Below are 23,002 nucleotides of genomic sequence, written 5' to 3'. Positions count from 1 at the left end.
TGTAACCAAAACTTATAAATTTATTTGTCTTAAAACTAAAAAAGCTAAAAAAAATTTATATTTCACCAAGGAAGGAAACAATTAAAAAATTGAAGGATACTTATTTTACAATGAATATTGTTAGTGTGTATTGATATTTTCATCGTGCGAGGCTAAGAGCACTTTAAGCGTTAAAACTTAAATAAACCAGAACGAGTCAGTTTTACTGGTAAAGAGTTACGGTTGTAACTTCTGCCACCATAATTTGATTCATATTTGGAATAACTATTTATAATACTTGGGTTCCCGGCAAAAAGGTTAAAAATACATTTTCTTACTAAAAAACTCAAATAAGGTTTTTAACTTTTTTTTTATTAATATTTTAATACGACTTTAAAATAATTTAATTTGTTTTCCTTAAAATGAAAATTCTAATTATGACAAACGATGTCAAATGTCTTACAAACTTCTTCTGGTTTGTCAAATGAAAATTTGTTTCTAACTCTCTTTTCTTTTTTTTTGTCATCTGAAGATTTCATTTCATTGCTCAAACGAGCATCATAGTTAAAGGTACAACACCAACAAACTTTAAGAAGACAAAACATACCCTCTAAGACCATAAAACAACCTGGTCAAAACATAACCCAAAAAATAGCCAAAAACCCAGAGACTTAGTTCCTACAAATTTGATTCGAAACCACTAAAATTCTTGCCATGAAGCTCTTCAGTAGTCAATCTAAAAAGAGGAAAGACTCTCTTCATTCTCAAAGAAATCCAAAAGCCAAAAAAGAGCACCAGTAGCTACATAAGATTTAGCATAACCACCTTTGATCACACTTTGAGCTATGAGGAAAGCTCCTCTATTAGATGACCTCTTTTCTTTCAACACTCTCCACCGTTCTAATTTCTCCAATCTTGCCATAATCTGGATATGTTGACATTTGAAGTTTGGCCACGCGATCGGTCTTAGAATAACCTTTGGAAAAGTAGAATCATCTAAAGCTATTATGATTCTATTGAGATGATGGAAGTGAAAGCATTCCACAGACCATAATAGCCCTTGATATTTAGCATCTTCCAACGAGATAAGAGCACTGGAGATGCTTTAAGTGGTATATTTTATAATAGTAAAGCTCCTAACTCGATTAACTTGTATTTTTCTAAAACCCAACGTGGGTATGTACGGTCGCGCGGAAAGTGACGTAGGATCACATAAGATTGAGATTCTTTTTGAGCTTAGGATTGTTAGTTAACGTTCATGCTCATTTGCAAAATTTAAAAAGAAAAGGAGTGAAGCAAAAATATCGGCGTCACTGCTCAGCTTTCTTTTAATCATTGAAACCGTTATAACACCATCTTACGGCGCGGATAATTTTGTTCTTCGGCCTACTTAATTCTACAATTTGCACATATTTACCAACCATTTTTCCTCAAAGATATTTGAATTTAATTATTAAATGAAGTACAAAAGTAAACTATTTGACAATAAAATTACTTTACACACCAAACCGAGTCTGGATCACCAAAAAATATATTAAAATATATTAAGAGTTTTGTAAAAATAAATAAATATATATATTAAGAGTTACATGATGTGTTTTCTTAGCACAACAGTAACTTTGTCCCTCTAGCAGCTAACATATTTTATCCAAGTACTTTTTATCTCAACTTATTAACCTAAAAGTGATTTTGATATCATTATAACAAGAGAAAAGTCTACTTGGCCTCTCTTATATTAATCACTCCAGTTTTATATAAATATAATTTGATGATGTTTAGCTTTAGTGTATAGTACAGTAAATCTTTTATAAATTAATAATATTAAAAATTAAAAATTTATTAATTTAAAAATATTAAATGATTTTAAATTAGTAAAAATATTTACAAGAATATGCTGCTATTCATAATATTCAAAAAAATAAATATAATAATATAATTGAAGTTGCTGATAAAAATGGCATCCACAAACTTAAAAATTGACAATAGAATTAATGTAATCGCAAACTAGACTATTTAAGTGAAAATACCACTTGTTAATAACTTCATAATTTAAACGAATTGATGACGTCAAAAAACAATAATTTTTTTTAGTATTTATCGTGGATGAAGAAGCCAAAATAGTAATACATAGTCTATGATACATTTTGATGCAGTTATGTGTTAAAAACTAATTATCGTGTTTAGATATTTTATTAAAAATTTTAGATACAGAAGAAGTAATTAATTCCATTTTTTCATGCAAAAAATAAATCTAGAGATAATTTCCAAAAAAATCAACTTTACATAAAAGTAAAAAAAAAATGGAAATTTACGGTACACTATTTAGTTTTATATGTATAAATTTATTAATTTAACTCCAAACTTATATACATATAATATATAATTTAACTTTAAATTGATACAATTTAAAGTGTTAATTAATGTAAATTTTAATATACATTTGAATATAAACGCATAGAACCAAACAATGTCTGATAGACAAACATAACCCATGAATTTTCCAGAACCAAATATGTTTTCAAATTGAAGTAAATATATGAAACTATTCATAACTGATTTGTCATTTTGACTTCTCCAATTTTTTATAGGGCAGATGTACAAACAAAACTGAATATGATATGATAGTGTAATAATGTGAAAAGGAAAGGAAAGAAAAGTTACTAGTCAAGGAGTTTTGATCTTTGATGTATGTTAATTTGCCGGTTGTTGTTGAAATTTACAATGGCAGACAAACAGTAATTAATTGCTAAAAAGAGAAAGTAATCATGACTAAAGATTTCTGAAAAAGAAGAAATTATGCCTAACGATGATTAATAAAAGTAATTAGTACCCTTGAGCATGACTAGTTGCAGCAAACTTGGGGTTTGCCGACAATTACCGGTCAAATATGTCATAATAAAAAGCACCTATTAATAATGATAATGTAGAAATAGTTACAGTGACCTAAAAACATTTTTTTCAAATGAATGTAAAAATTATTTAACCAAAAATCGCTTATAACTAGTGTATCGTGTGTCTTAAGAGTTATCTAGTGGAGTTACAAAGACTTTTTTTTGGTATGGATGTATAGGAAGTGACTTTCAACAAAAACCAGGTGAATAAATTACTTCTCTTCGTTGTTGCGTTGCGAACCAAGCTCGGAGGCTCCCCACATGTCTCTCGTCTCCAAGTGGAGTTGATTTTGAACTGTTTGCCGATGGTTCGCATGATGCATGGGGGTCGCTTGAAATACATAACGTAGGAGGAAGACATGTGTTTTCCTGATTGAGATTCAGCAATGAGTTTCAAGATCTTTGACGACAGTGTTGTGTACTTTACTTCACTCCACAAAAATTAAATCAGCAATATACTTTATATATATAAACACATGATAAATGATATATATTTTTTAAACAAAAAGATCATTATCTCGTTTGTATCAACATTTATTAATTATCAAATGTTCCAGTATGTTTTAAAGTAATACAACATTGTCACTTATTTGTGTCTGTCAATATATTATTTCAGACACCTATTTTAAATAATCATCATTTATGTGTTATTTACAAGTATGTCTTTTTGTGTGCAAAAAAAAAAAACAAGTATGTCTTGTTGATGTGCCATTACCATCGATCTTTTAGATTCATTTTCTATATATGTATTAAATTACTAGAGTGATTACAATGTATATAACTAACTAATTCAGATAATACTTAATAATATAACCCTAACTATATAATTAACAAAATAACTAAATAACTTTACATCAAAATTATATTTTTTTATCATCATTTAATATTTATTAAATGACTTCTAAAGTAAAAAAATTATATATGAACATAAGATTAGTTGCTTAAGTCTCATATTTCTTAAATACAATAGAAATTACATCATTTAAAACAATTTTCTACACAGCCTTATATATATATATTTTTCTAAGCAATTTGCACTTCAGTTTTGGTAAGAAGGGTATTTGTTTTATGTTGTTGTAAGAATAGTATTTCAGATGATAATTTACTAATGTTTAGAGGGTACGTAACGCTAGGGGGCATATGGGGAATAGAACACCGGTATATCAGCTATTTCACCAGCTAGACAAGACCATGAGAAACTGAATCAGCTCATTCAGATACAAAACATATCACAAGTTGGAAGGTATTCTCAGCTATTGCTTTGAAGTTATTACTTAAACTAGGTCAGTTCCCGGGCTACGCCCGGGTTATTTTCTAAGAAAATTTTGAACCAAAATATTATATTAGATGTAGGTATTCTTTGTTTGAACACAAAAAAATGTGTTGGTAATAATTATTTTTGTTTGGGATGGAAGGATTGTGTGTTATAATATGTCTGAAAATTTGTAAGTAAAAGCCAAAAAAGCAGTAAAAGCAGATTAAAAGCCTAAAAAGCAAATGTTTAAAAGCCAAAAAAGTAGTAAGTAAAGTAGATAATGGAGGAAGCAGATTAAGTCTTCGCAGATCCGATTGTTTTGAGGGTCATGAGAAAGAAAGGACCTGAAATTGGATAAGAATAGTTAGTCAGCAAACGTTTAGTTGAATATTGTGGTATTGCTATTAAATTAAAAGTTTTGTACCTGGCGTAGGTGGGGTAAACCCATGTGTAAGTCTCTTCTTTATTGGCTTGTATCATCGCTGGGTCGATATTTTCGAGGTTGTTAATCTGTGAATATAATATGTTATCAGATTTCTGAAAAAGATTGGAGTAAAAAATAAATTATTTAAATTACCTGTCTCGGGATGAAGGCCTTTGAAGATTTCTTTGTAGACTATGTTCTTCACTTTCAGCTGGTGTGGATCTTCAGTTTTGATGATCGTTAATCCTGCTTTGCTTGTGACACGGGAGAGGGCCACGTAAAGTTGACCATGAGAAAAGACTGGCTTAGGCAGGTATAAGATGACCTCTTTTAAGCTTTGGCCTTGGCTTTTGTTGATTGTCATTGCGTAGCACAATCTGATAGGAAATTGCCGCCGACGTAATGTGAACGGTAATTTCGTTTCATCATACAAAAGCACAATTCTTGGGATTAAGACCTCTTCTCCAATGTGGGATCCAGTGATGATTTCGGCCTTCAGAACGCGTTCACCAACGTGGGTTAGGATCATCCGAGTACCGTTGCATAATCCTTTTTTCTGATTTATGTTTCTGAGAAGCATAACTGGGGCACCAACTTTCAGAGTAAGTTTGTGCGAAGGCAAACCCGAGAATTCCAATGAGTTAAGATACTCAATGGAGTATAGTGTATCATTTTGATCTGATGTAGTATCTGATAACTCAAAGCTGTCTGAGCTGTAGTAATCTCTTGATACCCCGTCGGTCCGTGAGATGGTATAAGCATTGATTTCATCAACGGTTTCGTTACGGGGTGTGAGGATAGCTTTATCGGTGTAGGAAGTCTTGGAATTCATAGGGCTGCTGATTTGTCCATATGCAGCATCAACAACTTCTTTCAATGGGTCAACAAAACTCTGACAAATCAATGAGTCATCGATATCTATGAGTTGGTCATTGTACCCATCCCCCTCATATTCTTGTTCTTCTTCTAGACGACCTTCCCCGACTCTGAGAAGCCATTCAGAAAACTCTTTCTCATCCTGATTGACTCGCATATTTGTTTTCAAAGAGAACTTGTGGCAGCTATTCCATAGATATGAATGGCTTATCGAAGCTAGTACAGTATCAGCTCTTCTACCTTGCGGAATGACTGGTAGGATCTGTCTGAAATCACCACCTAACATAACTGTTTTGCCACCAAAAGGCTGATTCTTTGCGGGTGGATTTTTGATAGACAGAATATCCTTCAACGACTTGTCTAATGCTTCGAAAGCATGTTTGTGTGTCATCGGTGCCTCATCCCAAATTATGAGGTCTGTTTCCTCAATTAACTCAGCAAGCATTGTACCTGGTTTGATGTTGCAAAGCTTATCTTCGTCGAGCTTCAATGGAATATTGAAGCGAGAGTGAGCTGTTCTCCCGTTTGGTAGTAGCAATGCGGCTATTCCCAAAGAAGCAACTGGTAGAACAATTTGTTTTCTTGACCGAAGTCTGGATATAATAGTCTGGTATAGGAATGTTTTTCCTGTGCCCCCTGCGCCATATACAAAGAAAAGTTTTCCTTCTTTCTTGTCAACCGAGTCTAAGACTGATTCATAGATTGCAAGTTGCTCAGCATTGAGCAATTTGTATTGATTGTCATGTCTTAGTGTTTCCTCCGCAACATCGTAATCCATTTCTTGGTTCCACAAACTGTTCCCCAGTTCCTTGAGCAAAACATGATTGATCTTCGGCATATCCTTAAAATCGTTTAAGGAGCGATCTTGCATGCGCATCAGCTTTTCAACTTCTATCAATGTGTATTGCTCGAGGGTACTATCGTCCAGTTCCAGATTCGCGTGGCCTAAGATCCTTTGCCTCTTGTGAAGTATGTCCTCGCTCATTGATTTCCATGAGTGTTCCCATAGTCCTTTAGGGCTTGCGACGAAGCAGTTGTTTAGGAATGTGACAAACATATCACGAAGCTGGTATGGGCTGGCCGTTCGAGCACCCTCCGACATACTCTCGAGCCATTCAACATCGTCGTCCAAAAGGCCTCGTGCTTGGCAAACTGATTTGAAGTCCGGGTATTTAACGTCGTTGTATGTTTTTAGCTCGTCGTAACTTCTAGGACCCTTAATCTTATTAATGAGGACCCTCAGGTAGTATCGATCGCCTGCCGAAGGATGGACAGCTACGACTCGGCCAATTGTTTTTCCTCTCTTACGCTCAGTCCACACTTTAGCACTGTTGTTCCAGACAAAATATTCAGGAATCTGCACATATGTCAGTGTTCGGGCAAACGCTGACCTTCTGCATAAAACCATCCACTCTGTGAACATCGTCTTCTCGATACCCGGTTTGTGGATTACCCGACCGAGGTTGTCTGTTGATTTAACCGTAATATTATGTTCGCCTTCCAAGTGAATGATAAGCTTTTCAACTGACGGCTTTCTTTTGTGTATGTGGAATGCGAAAGTCCGCCACATAGACTCACAAGCTGATAAATATCGGGCTTCAATGTAGTCTTGGATCTCATTGCGTTGCCTTAGGACTTTCTCCTTTGATCCTCCGGATCCTGTGGCGTCGGATGTAGTTGCTGTATTTCCTTTCTCAATAACAGCGGTTGCTCGGTCAACGCCCTTGGTTATGTACTTGAATAAGTATTTCACCGCGCTTGTCCGATTACACCATTCAACATTAATATGAGCTTCGTACTTCTTCAGAAGGTTAATGTTATGAGGCACGACGAAAGTGTTGTCTAGTACAGCTCCAGACTTAACTGTACCCGGATCTTTGTTTCGGCGTCGACGATATAACACATACCCGGATTTGTCAATCGAAGTGTTGTCGTTATTCGGCCGAGGATACTTTTTCGTGCACACATTGTTTTCCATACATGGTGACTTCGGATTGAAGTGTCCACATGGACCGTGGATCATGTGTTTCGTGACTAAGTCGTAAGCAGCTGGGTCTTCCTCTTTGTTGGGGAGCTCGGCCGAAATTATTTCATCCACTTCTTCTGCACTTGGTGTTCTGGTAGAATTTCCTAACCACAATAATATATGTGCATGAGGGAGACCTCTTTTTTGAAACTCTATTCGGTGGAGAGCTGCCTTATATGGCTTGAAAAAAGTGCCTGCTTTGAAATCCTTGAGCAGTTGATCTAGCTTCATCTTAAAAACCCGACATTCAATATCCGGTCTATCATTAGGAGAATCTCCACCGTATTTCTGAAGATGTTCTTTAATCTCGCTCCAGTTTGGATTGGCCGTCATCGTGATAAACAAATCTGGATTGCCGAATTCCCTGCAAATAGCCATAGCATCGTGGTATTTCTCAACCAAGTACCGGGGGCCTCCGGTGAAACTTGGTGGCAGTATAAATCTCTGGCCAATAATTTTAGCATCAGTGTCACCTTTACTTACAGCATCAAGGACATTGCTGTAGAGCTCAGCCCGCAAGATTTCTTGGTTATTTCTCGCCCACCTCAGTCGGTCTTCTTCAATCGCTGTGTAAACGTCCACAATAAACTGATGGAGGAGACGACCGCCTTTAATCAACGTCATTCCTTGGTTAGGACGTGTTTGGATTAGAGAAGCGTAGTATTGACGGATGGTCACGAATTGCCTTGTTCTTGAAGTGCCTGTCTCAAGATGCAGGGGAATTTCTGGGTGAAACCCGTATTCACCATACGGAAACAAAAGAGGGTATTGGAGGCTCATATATAGAGGGTGATCGTCACGTATCTGCTGCAGAGTGTCAGATTGAAACTGAACCACTATATCTCGTTGTCCAATTGTTGATGTTATATCCCCCACAATAAGACCTGCCACCTCGCTTGTAGTTGGAAGATCATATTCCTTCCCCTTCCCTTTATCTTGGACTAACCTAATAGTAAACTCTGACCCAACGCTTTCGTAGTGGTCTCGTGCACGACGAAAGATCTTTGCCAGACAATTGTTCTCGTCAATCATCTCGATGAGGAGGGCTAACGTTGGCTCATCGAGGTTACCTTCTGCTGAGGTTTGCCCCATCGCGTTTAGGCGGTTTTTGAGTTCGTTAGCCGTGTCAAATATGTAAAGCTGGAGATATTCTGGGAGACAGCCTTGTCGTGGTATGAGGGAGCCAATTCTGTGGTGGGTTTGACCTTGGATCCGTATAGTATAAGGACCAGGTGCGTGGACGACACTATAATCCATTTTCATTCCAACGGATGTAAAAGCAAGGACAGAATTATAGACTCGGATAGTATCTCGAAACCATCTGGCTTGAAGAAGTTTTTCTAACAGGGCTGGCGGCTGGTTGATCGGTGGAAGCTTGATTTGGCCATGGTTACAGCAAAGGGTGAAAGTTGGTTCACCTGTTCGTGGGTCTGTAGCAGTGCTTTCAGAAGTCCACATTAATGCACCACATTTTGAGCATGGTACGATTTGGTTTTCATCAAGTCGGGATGTGGAACCTTTTTCTGGAAAATGTTTATTACGAATTGTTAAATCATAGTTTATTGAAATCTTGAGAGTTTAACAGAGGGTTAGAAATTTGTTTTTTTATTTTTTCGTAAAAAAGTTTTTTATTTGTTTTCTTTAGTATTTTTTGTTTTTTTTTTTTAAAAAAGTTATTTGTTAAAATGAATTAGTTTTGAAAATTGATATTAGTTGATTTTTGGAAACACCATTACGCTGAAAAAATATATTTTAGAAATTAAATATATATATATATATATATATATATATTTCTGGGAAACTATAGGGGCTTAAGTAGTATGCACCTTTCTTTTTTGGTTGAGTGCGACGCGTTCCTTGTGGATTTCGTGGAGCATTTGTATCTATATAGAAACAACGTAAATTTAAATCAGAAATGTAATAAATCGAAATAGATTTTATCAGCCATTATGCGTACCCCGTGACGATGCCGACGTTCGTTTGGATAGCAAAATGGCCTTTCTCATATTACGTGCATTTTTCTGCTTGACTATTAAGATTAACAGTGGTTAGGTTAAAAGAATATAGCATGATAGATACACAGTTTAGGATTATTTCTTACTGTAAGAGTCGCAGTTATCACAGCCACCTGTTAAAATAAGTCTGGGAAGTTAGTTTGTTTGATGAATAAGTTTGGTTTAAGATATAATAATATGATCCATATATACTTACAGTCGTAATATGTTGGTTTGAATGATGGTCGGTCATTTACCAGATGAACTGAAAATGTACACAGTTTAATAATTGGGATAAGACAATTTCTCTTAGGATTAGCTATTTTGGGTAGTAAATATATACCTTTTGGTTTATTAAGTGATCCACGTGGTCGGCCTCGCTTCCTCTTTTGCGTGGATCCTCCTGTAGTTTTGATAATGTTATTTTCTTCGTTATATTAAGTAATGTATTATAGTTATGATTAAATTCAAAGTAGAAGGTAATTAAATATCTAGACAGAATTTTGAAATGTTCTAATTATAATAAAATAATTGTGGGTCATTAGGTTTTTCCAATTTTAAATTATTAGTATCCATTTAAATAGAGTATTAATCCAATTTCATAATGAAAACATAATACACTGTTTCGTGTATAGTACTAATCTAATTTGATATCTTTACGTGATACACGTTTTTATTTATACGTATTAATTTATGTACTTCTATATTCTTTTGTTCTACTCTCAATGTAACTATGATCTAAATAAACTAATAACAATAGTAATGGGTAGAATAAATAGCTAGGAAATGGTTATATGGTTCCCAAAATAAATAGATTTTGGAAATGGGCTTAAAAGTGATGGTGATGTTCATATATTTTTATTTTTATTTTTGGTTTACAATAACTGTTGTATTTGTAGTATTTAAAATAAATTGATTTGCGAAGTTAATCTTTCCAGCTATAATAGAAATCATAATAGCAAGTATTTTAAAAATATTCCGAACTAAAATAATATATAGGTGGGTCTTAATTTTTTCTAATTATAAATTCTATTTTTTTTACGTGTAATAGTTGAGAACTGACAGTTGAATAACGTTCTAGAACATTAATTTAATCTATCTAATAGTAGAATATTAATTGTAATAAGCAAATTTGGAGTTTTGTAATATTACATAAATTAGAAATCTTCAAAATCTTTAATCTACTTATTATCATAATATATTTTTTATCCAATTATTATTTTGATGTTACAAAATATTGATTTTGTTTTATTTGTATTTTAATTTTTAATAATTTAGCCTCTGTTTAATTAATTTTAAAATTATCAAGAATATAATATATTTGTAAGTATTTTTTAAATATATCCAAATATGATGTCTTATTTTTATGTGAAATTTCATCTTTCATTATTCCTTTTTCTTGCTCAATCACATCTAGACAGCGCTTTTTTTCCCAAAATGTCAAAATGTGGTTAATGATATATTATAAATACAGAAAATATAGAAACATTGTTGTATGGATTTGGTTTCGAGTTCAAAAATAAATTAATGTGTCTGTTATTTAAAAATTTTAAACAGAATATTGAATTTTATGTTTAAAAACATTAAGTGTGTAATAACATGTGATTTCAAATATAATATTTTTTATTCGAATAAACTTGGAAGGTTTGCTTCGGGGTTCCACCTGTAGATCTTTTTTGATGTGAGATTCGCTGAGATATAAGTGGTATGTCACTCATTGTTGAGGTGTTTGTGTGGGGTGAAGTCTTTGTCGAAATGTGGGAAATAAAGTGAGTTTAAATATATGATTTTTTTGTCTTTTAACGTTGGTGTGAATGAGCATTTATTACTGAATGTTAATTTTATGAGTTTTTTATTTAAAGTGTTTCAGTTTCGCTGGAATTTATATGTTAGGGGAAGTTTTTAAGACAATGTATCTAAGTTTTTGTTTTGGAATCAAAAAATTGGATAGTTGTATTTTCTCTCTTTGGATCTATCCATCCTCTTATAATAATTTGAGAACATAAAATTATCAAAGAAATCTCTTTGGATTTAATAACGATCGTAATTTTGGGTTTGCCAAAATAATCTGTTAGGAAATGAGAAAACTAACTACCATAATACACTAAGTTTATCTATATTTTTTTGTTTAAAAATCTTTATAATTTAATAATACTTGGAAAGATAATTGAGGTTATTTAATTTAGTGAGCATATAATTCTTTTAATGTTGGTTTTAATGAGCATTTATAGATGGATGTTAATTTTTTTGACTTATTTGTGAAGGTTGATTTGATCTTTATAATAACGTAATACTGTTTTGGTGATGTTAGTATATTTTAAATACTATCTTTGGTTTATAATAACTGTTGTATTTGTAGTATTAGTAATAATTTGATTTGGGATGTTAATCTTTCCAGCTATAATAGAGATATTAACAGCATGTTTTTTAAAAAAGATTTCGAAATAAAATAATATATATGGGGCTGTCTTAATTTTCTATAAATATGAATCATAGTATCACTTTAAAACCCACTTTCCTAATTAAAACCCGACACGTCTTTATTTATACATAATAATAATAATAATTCTTTACGGATGCAATTCAATTATAATTATTATTATTTCTTTTTCAATTAAAAATTTAAAACAGGGGAAACAATTATTAGATAAGATAATGGATTTATTGTGTATTAAGCAAGTACTGCTCTACAATATGGGCAAGTTAAAGTTTTTTCAACCCAGTTCGAGATGCAGTGATGATGATAGGTATGATAACAACTCAAGGAGTTGATATCCAGTTCGGTGCCAAACTCTTCCCAACAGATTGGACATATGTCATTTCTTTCGCTAGGAATTGTATCCCTTCGATTATCCCGTAGCTCGATGAGATAAACATCCAGGTCAATTCTGCGGATAGCGTCTGGATTAAGATCATTTATTTTAACAATTATATCAAAATCAATATTGGTGGGATTATTGAGTGTTGGGATATTGCGTGCGGCAACGGCGGAAGCCTCCTCGATTATCTCAGTAATCGTGTCAAAATCGATCTCGTGGTAACCAAGCATAAACTCCATATTGCTTGCTGTTTCGTGTGTTAGATAACCACTACTTGTTGTCTTCATGTCAATAGAGATCACGATCTTCGTTTGTTGTGTATTTCGTCTCTTTATATTCATGGTGATGCTTCTTTTTGGAGATGTCAGACTTTGTGAAGTTTTGTGGCGTACAATCCAAGAAATTAGACTCATGTTTAGATTTTAGTGGAGTTGTCTAGATTTTTGGATGAGTTGTAAAATAGATACATGATGCATGGGGTTAAATAGTTGAAAGTATGTAAGTTTTTTAATATAACATTAATATAGGTTGAATAGAAAATAAGTTACATATTATAAAACTTTTCCTGGTCTTAGGAAGTTATGGGTTATGAATTATAATTATTAAAGAAAGATGTTTCAACTTGGACAGTTGTAAAAAAAATTTCGAAAATACAACTTGATAACATTTAAAAACATATTTGAAAGATGTGGTTGAACATTGTTCGTAGGATATTTATTAATATGTTAAACAAAAATAAATATGTTATAACTAACTTATGTAAAATTCCATACATAATTTCAGAATCTTTCAAATAAAAAAAATCAGACATAAAGGTATCATGACTTCTTTTTTAATAGATTATATATAAATAAACCCATATAAATTTTTGAATAATCATATAATGAAAAGCAAAGGCTAATACAATTTATAAACATACAAATAAGAATAGAAACTCAGTATTGATCCTAACCAAAATTTAGATCATTAAGAATCTAAAATTTTCATATACTCAGAACTTGAATTGTTTTTTTACAAAACAAATTTTAAAAAATGAACTCAAATGAGTAAAGATGAGGAATTGGATTATAACTAAGAATTAATTAGTTTATGATAATTCTATTTTATTTTAGATATTGAAAACAACAAAGTTTAATTTAAATAGCTTCTTATCTCGAATAAGTTCAGCAAAAGAAAAAGTACTCCAATAACCTATTTAAAATATAAACACCCCATTTTCAAAAAACGAAGCATACTTAATAATATTTTTTAACGTGTAATAGTTGAAAAGTTACAGTTGAATATCGTGCTAGAATATTATTATAATATATGTAATGGTCAAACTTTAATTGTATTAAAAGAATTTGGAGTTTTGTAATATTACATAAATTAGAGGTCTTTAAAACCTATAATAGCATTTATGGATGGATGTTAATATTTTTGACTTGTTTGTTTTTGTTGACTTGATCTATGTGCACTCGCCTGACTGAGGAAATCGTGGCCAGGTCAGGGTGAGTGAATTCTATTTGTGAACTAAGAAAAGTTTTTAGTATAATATCTTTACCAAATCTTAATTATATAATGCTTTTGTAACTGCTTAATATGGGAGGAAGATGATTTTTGTAAAAAGTAGAGACTGGAATAAAAAATAGTACAGTTATATTTTCTCTCTTTGAAGCTTTCATACCAAAAAAAAAAAAAAAGCTTTCCCATATTTGTATAATAATGGGAAATTTAAGTTTTATGAAGATTTTTTTCCCCCTGAATTTAATGTGTTTATCTATATTTGTTTGTGTATTGCTGTAAGTCCTGAATTTATGTTGTATTTAAAAATATAATTATAAATCTACTCTATACTAAAAGTAACAAATAGAGTGTTTTTAGCCTGTCCACGTCGACATATTTATTCCACAATTTTATCTCCAAACGACCACATATTTATAGTGGACTTCTTATTCACTCTGATCATGCCTTACTGCTCACTAACTTGCATGGCTGAGCACGGATATGTATTTAATTTTGGTTTATTTATCATCTTTAGCATAAATTAACTAATTATTGTAAAAAATATTTGTTTTAGTTTTAGAATTTAGATTATTTTATTTAAAAAGATCAAAATCTCATCTTGGATAAGTTCACGAAAATAAAGGAAAGCAATCATAAAATAAAGTTTAATGAAAACAAATCTAGGTATCAAGTTCTTTGAGAGAGAGAATAATAATCCGGATTATGAATGAAGGAAGATCACTCTGTGCTGCATGTTTTTGCATAATCTCTAATTCGCCTTTTGAAATGCTTTATGTAATCAATTGATTTGTTGAAGTAGAAAACTGTTGCTGGTGATGAATGGAGTATAAGTTTGCCTGCAAATATTGGATATTGTTTTTATGTTGATAAGAAAAATATTCATATATGTATTATTTTTGATGTGTTAAATTGAAATATGTACCTTGGATTAGTTTAGGAATTACGCTTGTGATGATCATAACTTTAAATTTTCTATTCTTCTTGCTTTGTAGGATGCTAAAATCTGCTGCTTGCTGGTCGCACAATATGAGTTTAACAATCGTTGACCTGAGGTAGAAATGTGGTATGAAGATAATAATTATTTTGTTAAAAACTATTGTGTAAGACTAACCTGTTCAGTCGTAGGCCAATCGTAGCATCAATATTGAGTTCTGGGTGGTTAAGTTTTATTTTTTGTATTATGACTATCTGTCCCACGACGTCTGCACATTGATTTTAAAATAAATATACATATTTATTTAACTAATATTGGAATGACATACTTACCTGGTAAGTATGTGGGTGTACTGGCTAACCGCAATAGATTTGTGTATCTCTGAGGTGACAAACTGTGAACTGGGAACATCGGACCATCAAGTGTAACATTCAATGCTGTTGTCCTTTGGCCGATCTGAATATAGTACGGCAGTTGGGTGAGCTTCCGTTGTCGGGAATTATGTATGACATAAAATCTCGAAAACTCATAACTATCTCCTTCAGTTAAGTTTTTTGAATCATTCGGCTGAATGTCTCCGGTGACCCGACCTTCTAATAGTTGTCCCTGGGTGTGAAAAATATTTTGTAGGGCCGAACCAATTAAGGAAGCAGTGAGTAGTTTTAATCAAATATGGTGGATTGGGAAATATATAGATATTTGTATATATATATATATATATATAGAAGTTTAGAAAAGGCTTACGTTGTGGTCGTAGCACATGAAGCCGATGGAAGTTCGAGTACTATCGGTTTGGTGTTTTTTGATGTCCCAAACATTTCTTATACATACGATGATAGGACGAATTGAAATCCCTTCTTGAAGTTGGTGGATTCTTTGAGGAATGTGTTGCATGGAAGATGTCACTAAAAGATATACGATTTAAAAATTGTAATAAGATACTGATAGGTAGTTAAATATTGTTACGAAAATGTTTTTTATTTTTTATATTTATGTTACTGTTTATGTTATTTTTTAATAACCGAAAATATAGAAACATTATTGTACGGATTTGGTCTCGAGCTCAGACAGAAATTAGTTTTTCTGTTATTTTAAAAATTTAAATTAGAATATTGAGTTTTATGTTAAAAATATTAACTGTGTATAATAACATGGGATTTCAAATATAATAACTTTTATACAAAATGGCATAATAAAATGAAGACCAAAAGGATATTAGAATTCAGAATTCAATTGACTTTTTTTTATTTTTCGGAAAGTTTGGCATCAAAGATTGCTTTCTCTGCAAATAGGATAACTTATGTTTCTGCAAAGCCACTGATCAATGCAAGGGAAATGGAAACTGTGGCCGCATGTAATAGTACAAAGATTGATGTGTTGGTTGTAATTTCCGAAGCAAACAATACACATCTCGTGGTTGGGTTTGTTTCAGGGTTTCCACCTGTAGATCTTCTTTGATGCGAGATTCTATGAGATATAAGTGGTATGTCACTCATTGTTGAGGTAATTGTGTGGGGTGAAGTCTTTGTCGAAATGTGGTTAATAGGGTGGGTTTAAATATATAATTTTTTGTCTTTAAACGTTGGTGTGAATGAGCATTTATTCCTGAATGTTAATTTTATAAGTTTCTTGTGATGGTTAGTTTATTTTCTTTCAGCTTAAATTTTAACTGAGATTTATAAGCAAACTATGAATAGTTAATATATGTTTTAGATTAGCAATAAACTATATAAAATGGAAAATTTACGAATAAAAAACAATGTATAAAAATTATTGAATAAACGGTAAGACAACAATATTCAAAAAAGATCCTGAATGAATAAATTAACAAATACCATATATATATATATATATTATTTCTGATCTAAGTTAAATACATATATAATTTTCAGTTCCGCAAATTTCCAGTTAAAAAAAACTCGAGACATATTGCTGTGAAGACTTAGAAACTAATATATATACATATATTAGTTGTGAAAAATTGAAACTAACGTTCGTGATAGTTAAGTATATGGCTATAGTTGTCTAACAATTAAAGATTGTCTGTCTAAACAAAGGCACTTAGCATACAATGCACTGATTTTTTTATGAAACATAATTTATATAGCCATTAAATATCATTGGCTATAGAATTGTTCTTTATACTCATAAGAAATAATTCGAACGTAATAAAGAACGTAAATAATTATAAGAATGACATGGTGTTATTTAGTCTTTTAAAAAATCAGTATTGATCCTATCCAAAAAAGTAGATCATTATAAATCTAAAAATTCTGGAGACATTATTTTATACAATATTAGCACATCAAATCGAATATTTGATCATTTTGTAATATTTATAGAACACATGTTTCATTTTAAACAGGTAGCGCACTAACTAATATATTCTAAGAAGTCACACTCGACTTTGCATCTCTAAAGCTTTGTTAATTATTAACTGCATGCACGAACCGTTGCATCACTATCCTATAAATATTAAAGTTTATATTATATAAATTTTTATTTTAAAGTTACGTTAAACATTTGATTAACCTTTTGTCTCAATATGTATGTATATCTTGGTTTATGGCCTAAGAAATACAATTAATATATCTAGCGACATATGCATATACCGACGACCATTCCTATAAGGCGATTTTTAGGATGATTATAGATATGTTTACCTGCAGTTTGCGAAGGGGGTGGAAGATGTGGCTGCTCCATTCCTTATATATTTCTAACCTTATAATGAAACTGATTAGCAGTTAGATTGATGGATTAAGATTTGTATATTCTTGGTCGATTTAAAAAGTCTTACCTTCCACAGTACGTTGAGTCTAGCGTTGACTAAAGATGGGAAATAGGAAGCTTGGTTGCAGCAGCTTTAGGGGATGCTTCAAAACGGAGAAAGAAAGCTTGGTTTACCGGGCAGCAGCCAAAGGGGAGAGATACGGAAGAAATAATCGCGTTTGATGTGATTTAGGTAAAATCGAATTATTTGGCTGATTAAAAAATGGGAAGATATATTCTCGATTAAAAAAATCGTGTTTGATATGGTTTAGGTATTGCTTGATTACTTGATTGATTCCTTTTCCATAAACGGTACTAAATTTATGCCTTCAACAATTTTATGGAAAGTGTAGTAATTACGTAGATTGGAGAACACGTTTTTATCCAAAATAAAATATGAACTTGAAAACCTCCTTTTTTTCCTAAAATGTTGCTTTCATTACAGACATTTTTCAAAAAAAAAAACAATAGTTCGTTAAAAAATGATTTTCAAATTCGGTATTGATTGACCTGTTTGTCACAAAGCTATATTTCTAAACACCTAAACAAACAGAGTTATAAGCCTTAAGAAGTAGAATTATGATAATCAAAACATAAGCATTCAGAGTATATAAAAAACTTTAGAGAGATTGAAAGAAATCAAAAGTCAATAACAGAGAGAGCAAAAAAAAAAAAAAAAAGTTTAAACGTAATCCCATGCAAGACATGCTACGACACACGTAACATCTACACCCCACGCTTAAGGCGTTTTGCTTTGCCCATCTCATCAATGTCACCATTGCTCTTACTTCCTTCTGCCGAATCCCCACTGACTTTGGAAGCTTCACACACCTTTGTTCCAGTCTCAAATCCGTCCTCCAAGGTTGTCGGGTTGTAGTTTCCTCCCGAAGCTTCTGTGACTGGTGGAGATTCCATAGGGAGAATCTTGGTCACAGTCAAAGATCGAGACTTGCCATCTAAGTTGTGCTGTGTAACTTTTACACAAAAGTTATGTTTCTGACCGATAGTGCTAATTAAAGCTTCCGGGAAAGGCACCTCTTGAGTAACTCCTTGGTCTCCATTAGCCTGACATTGAAGATTATCAATATTCAATTCTTACGTGAAGACCAATATAGAGAGTACCAACACTAAGAGTTCCGAGTGATGAAACTTACCTCAAAATAGCTGCTGACTAACTCGGCTGCATGCTTCCCGGTTAACTCAAAACCAGCATCACCAAGCAGAACAAAAACAGCTTGCTCACTGTTGTCATAGACAGATATCTGTGCACGGTACCTGCCATGAGAAATTAATAAGCTAATACCATTCAAATTGTTATTGAGAATTGAGAAGTGAGTTAGAATAAATACTGTGGTACTCCTGATATGTTGACTTTCCCACATTTTGAACACATCAAAGAAGTTGGGCCTTTCGTAGCCTTAGTATGGCAACCACTGCAGGATATGTAATACCAGGTTGAACCATGGACCACATCATCAATCGTAGCCGTGCACTCAAAAAAAGCCTCCTACACAGCAAAGCTCCATAAGACTCAAAATTTTTAATAAATGACTGTTGATAGTTTCACTGCCCAAAAACATCAATTCGTACCTTATTAGATCCATCCCTGATGTAGGAGAATATTTCTCCTATGGTCAGTGTCTCCCTTTTAGTAACCACTTCTGCATTAACCAACTCAGCACTCTGTGGGTTAGAGCCCAACCTGAGACAGAGTAGTAACATTTTGATCCATTCATTCATTGATATGGGATGAGTTAGCTAAAGATTAAATATAAAAATGTAAATATATATAGATTTACCAGCTAGAGTAGTCGACCGTAGGTTGGACGTCGCAGTCCATAAAGACACGTGAGGAGGACATTGTAGTCAGTGCAAGAGTACCTGTTGTATTAAGCAACACCCATTCAAAGACCAGCAAGAGTAGATAACTAATTGTAAGAAAATTTTCTAAAGTTAGAAACAGAACCTCCGAGACTCTTGGTGTTAACGGTTGTCACCAATAACACGGTGGGGGTGCGTTCGTATGACTTGAATTTTTTGCAGAAGTCTCTTGCAGCCTGGTCCCAAAGGTAGAGCTTCACCACAGGTCCACTGCAAAATATTGTCACTAAATGGTTAATATAAGTAGACAGACAAAGTGTTTAAGAAATAATAATACACCTACTCGTATGACTGCACATGAACCAACACATGCCTCGCCCTAGCTATTTCCACTTCATCAAAAACTGGGGTCCCCGTGAGACACTGACCATTAACCAGCTTCATGTGCCCAAGAACATCTATACCATTAATCATTAAGCGTGTAAATAAGAAGACTAAATATGGAAAAGCATTTCAACAATTTCATAGAAAATAACCAGACATAGAACTCAACCAGCTAACAGATCCTAACCAAAATATCCTCCAATTTTAAAAAAAAAAAAACAAACACTAAGTGTAGTAATAAAAATCCTCCTCAGGGTACAAACGAAATTAGTAAACCTTATTTGTAATCTTATTTGTAATTGGCCGATCAACCGCGAAAGTAAGAGTAGGGCGCACTAAGTAATCTACTTCTCATAATCAAACAAAACCAAACACGCATAGCACTGTAAGCAAAAATCTAGATTAATCATCAAGCATTGCAACTCATAGATGGTGTGTGGGATAACAGAGATTACCGTAGAGGTCTCCTTTGCTATCACAGCCAGCTTGAAATTCCTCAAAGGAATGAAAACGGAATCTGTCTTCATCAAAAGGAGTGGGACTGTCTTCAAGAACAGAGAGCTCCGAGTTCCATGAGAACGACACCGTCACCGCATGATCAGAAACCCGATACATGGTTTTGTTGCTTGATCCATAAAAATTGTTGAGCTTGTAAAGCGATCCAGGCTTCATTTTAGACAAATGTCTCTCAATACGGCTTGGCGAAATGAATCCTTGGATAACAGATCCCTGCGAGAAAATACAGTACAAATTAATAGTTTTTTTGTTCTGTAAAAACTAAGGACAGTGTAAAAATCTACTCTATACTAATGAGGATCTAAAAACAAATTCAATAACTATCGAATATGGTAAAACGAAGAAACGTATCGATATAAAATCAGGAGCCAAAAAAAACCCAAAGAACGTTTTAAATAACAAATAAGCGTCTAAACTATATTGGCTGAAAACAAATACCTCCTCGTCAATTAACAGCATCTCAATCCCAATAAGCGTCTTCTTCAAAGGGTTCCAAGCCTCCCAGAAATGAATCAACCGGAAACGCAGCTGGGTTTCGTGGGGACCCGTTGTGACATCGCGGAAAAGCATGATTCTGTCATCGTGATCGGAGGTAACAGGGGATTTTCCATTCGGTTTGATCGCCATAGAGTAAGGAGAGAAGTTCGAGATTTGGTTTCCACGCAAAAGAGATGAACAGTATATAAAGGACCGGGAAAAAAGCAAACCGAAACGAAGTCATAAAGGATAAATTGATGGCTGGAGATGTCGTGGGGTATTGAATGTAGAGTAGTGGATCGAAATCTCTGTAACGATGAAGAAGAAAGGGTGAAGAGGAAGAGATGGAGGCGCGGAGCTTCGAGGTTTCCGCCTCGCGTGGGTGAGGTTTTTTTTTAATAAACAGAGAGAAAGCCCAATAAACCAAACCAAGCCACCAAGCCCACACAATCCCTTATGAGATCCATAGCGTTTGATGTCGTTTTGGTTTAGTCGCGGCCCAAAAACCCAAAAAAAAAGAAGAACCGAAATCCTACGTGGACGAAGCAAATGTCCTGATTGGTGGAATAAATATGTCGACGTGGACAGGCTAAAAACACTCTATTTGTTACTTTTAGTATAGAGTAGATCTTTTCTTCTTTAAATTGGAAGGTATTCTTCACATCTTAGAAAAAAGAATCACTCTTTTTTTTTTTGAACGACTCCAGGGTACGAGAATCATTCTTTTAAAAATGCTCATTTGTATCTTTGGATCAATAAATATGAAATTTCATTGAAAAGGTCTAAATTAATCTATTACAACAACATTATATATTCAACTTTTTGTTATTCCTTTATCAAGAGAAAAATTGTTATTCTATATATTTTAACATTTTTAGAAATTTAGTGAAACTTAACTATTTATAAGAATTTTTTCATCTCACTCAACTTATTTACCTATTTTATTATGAAAATAAAATTCATGTTGTTTTGATCTTTCTTATATAACTACACGTATGTATTCTATTAATAAAATATAAATTAATGTATCAAACCAAACCAAACCAACACATTTTTTCTATTAGTTATTCTATAGATGTGTTGAAATCATTAGAGTTTAACCATTGTAAAATTACTTTTTTTTATTTACCCCAAACAAAAAAAGATATATGATATCATTCAAGTAGTTTGCCTATTTTATTATTTGAAAGCATAGTAAGAATTTAATTTTTGATCTTTTTTATTAAACTCTTTTATGTTATATATATTACATTACATATTATATTTCTTTTTCGTAATAAATACACCAAATTTAGTCAACGCTTATTATATAGTAAATATTATAATTTTTAAAATATTATGTGTGTCTCTATGCAATTTAGGATATAATTTAAGAGTTGCATATTGTTGAATAATTAATATATATACCTTACTATATGCAATGCATAAATTACTACCTAGTTGGTATAATAATAAAATGGTTGCTAAAACAGTGATGATCACTTATATTTATTTATTTCGTTTTGTTATAAATAACTATATAATTTTCATGTCCTGAAATACAAAAAAAAACTGTTTCAGTTTTGCCATTTTGTACAATCATATATGTTACAATATATATATATATATATATATATATTAAATGCTGCATAAATAATTTTCTTTTATAAAATAGGATTGTCTTCTTTGATTCTTTTTTTTTTAGCAACTTCTTCTTTGATTCTTTAAGGAACAACTTTGGCACGTATTAGATAGTGAATGATGATGAATCATGATTTCATGGTTAGTACATCCTTAATCACTATATCCATCAACATCACATGAGGGACCCATTAATGTGCTTAACACGATAAATAAATCTTTTAACAAAACTTAAAAAAAAAAAAACTTTTGACAAAATATGTTGTGAGAAAACAAACACTAAAAGACCAAATGAGTTTCTTTAGTGATTTTTTTTGGATAATATGTACACCTTTGAGATGATAGATCAATACATTAATTAATGTGTCTTTTAATTTTATTTAATTATATATTTTATTGTAGAAAAAATCAAATATTATTTTATGTTATATATGATGTAGTTCTCTCACTTTCACAACGAATGAACCTCTAGGTGCCCAAAGAAAAGAGCTTAATTTGGAGGTTTGTAGTCAGAGCACTGCAATTGCTGACTAGAAGTGTAATTATTTATTTTAGATCATTTTCGATTCTTTGCTATTTTAATTCTATAATGACATTTAAAGTTAAAAAATCAAATTATCTAGATTTTATATAGAAATTACTCTTTTTCCTCTATATTTAAACAAATAAATACAGTTTCTATTTTTTATTCTATACTGTATTTTAACAAAT

General features: G+C 32.5%; 2 protein-coding genes and 1 long non-coding RNA gene across 4 annotated transcripts; all 3 read right to left on the bottom strand.

The window, feature by feature from the left end:
* Positions 1–4,419: 4,419 nt before the first annotated feature.
* Positions 4,420–8,708, bottom strand: LOC106384327. The gene is made up of 2 exons (XM_013824308.2): positions 4,703–8,708; positions 4,420–4,469 (listed from the first exon to the last, which is right to left on the bottom strand). Exons 1-2 carry the CDS (start codon positions 8,706–8,708, stop codon positions 4,420–4,422), a joined length of 4,056 nt encoding a protein of 1,351 aa, XP_013679762.2.
* Positions 8,709–9,349: 641 nt separating this feature from the next.
* LOC125577655 lies at positions 9,350–18,130 on the bottom strand. 2 transcript variants are annotated; one of them, XR_007316055.1, is made up of 5 exons: positions 17,502–18,130; positions 15,037–17,420; positions 14,882–14,972; positions 14,693–14,817; positions 9,350–14,606 (listed from the first exon to the last, which is right to left on the bottom strand). It is a non-coding gene; the product is annotated as an uncharacterized LOC125577655 (long non-coding RNA). The 2 variants fall into 2 exon arrangements; XR_007316054.1 differs by having other exon boundaries at positions 15,037–18,130.
* Positions 18,131–18,199: 69 nt separating this feature from the next.
* LOC125577963 lies at positions 18,200–22,249 on the bottom strand. The gene is made up of 4 exons (XM_048740181.1): positions 19,064–22,249; positions 18,823–18,980; positions 18,628–18,748; positions 18,200–18,538 (listed from the first exon to the last, which is right to left on the bottom strand). The coding sequence occupies exons 1-4, from the start codon at positions 19,211–19,213 to the stop codon at positions 18,200–18,202; spliced, it is 768 nt and encodes a 255-aa protein (XP_048596138.1). The 5' UTR covers positions 19,214–22,249.
* Positions 22,250–23,002: the final 753 nt, after the last annotated feature.

The sequence above is a fragment of the Brassica napus genome, chromosome A9 (genome assembly GCF_020379485.1).
Source record: "Brassica napus cultivar Da-Ae chromosome A9, Da-Ae, whole genome shotgun sequence".
Lineage (NCBI taxonomy): Eukaryota > Viridiplantae > Streptophyta > Magnoliopsida > Brassicales > Brassicaceae > Brassica > Brassica napus.
The sequence above is the reverse complement of the archived record's forward strand: the minus strand, read 5'-3'. Positions and strand labels throughout refer to the sequence as shown.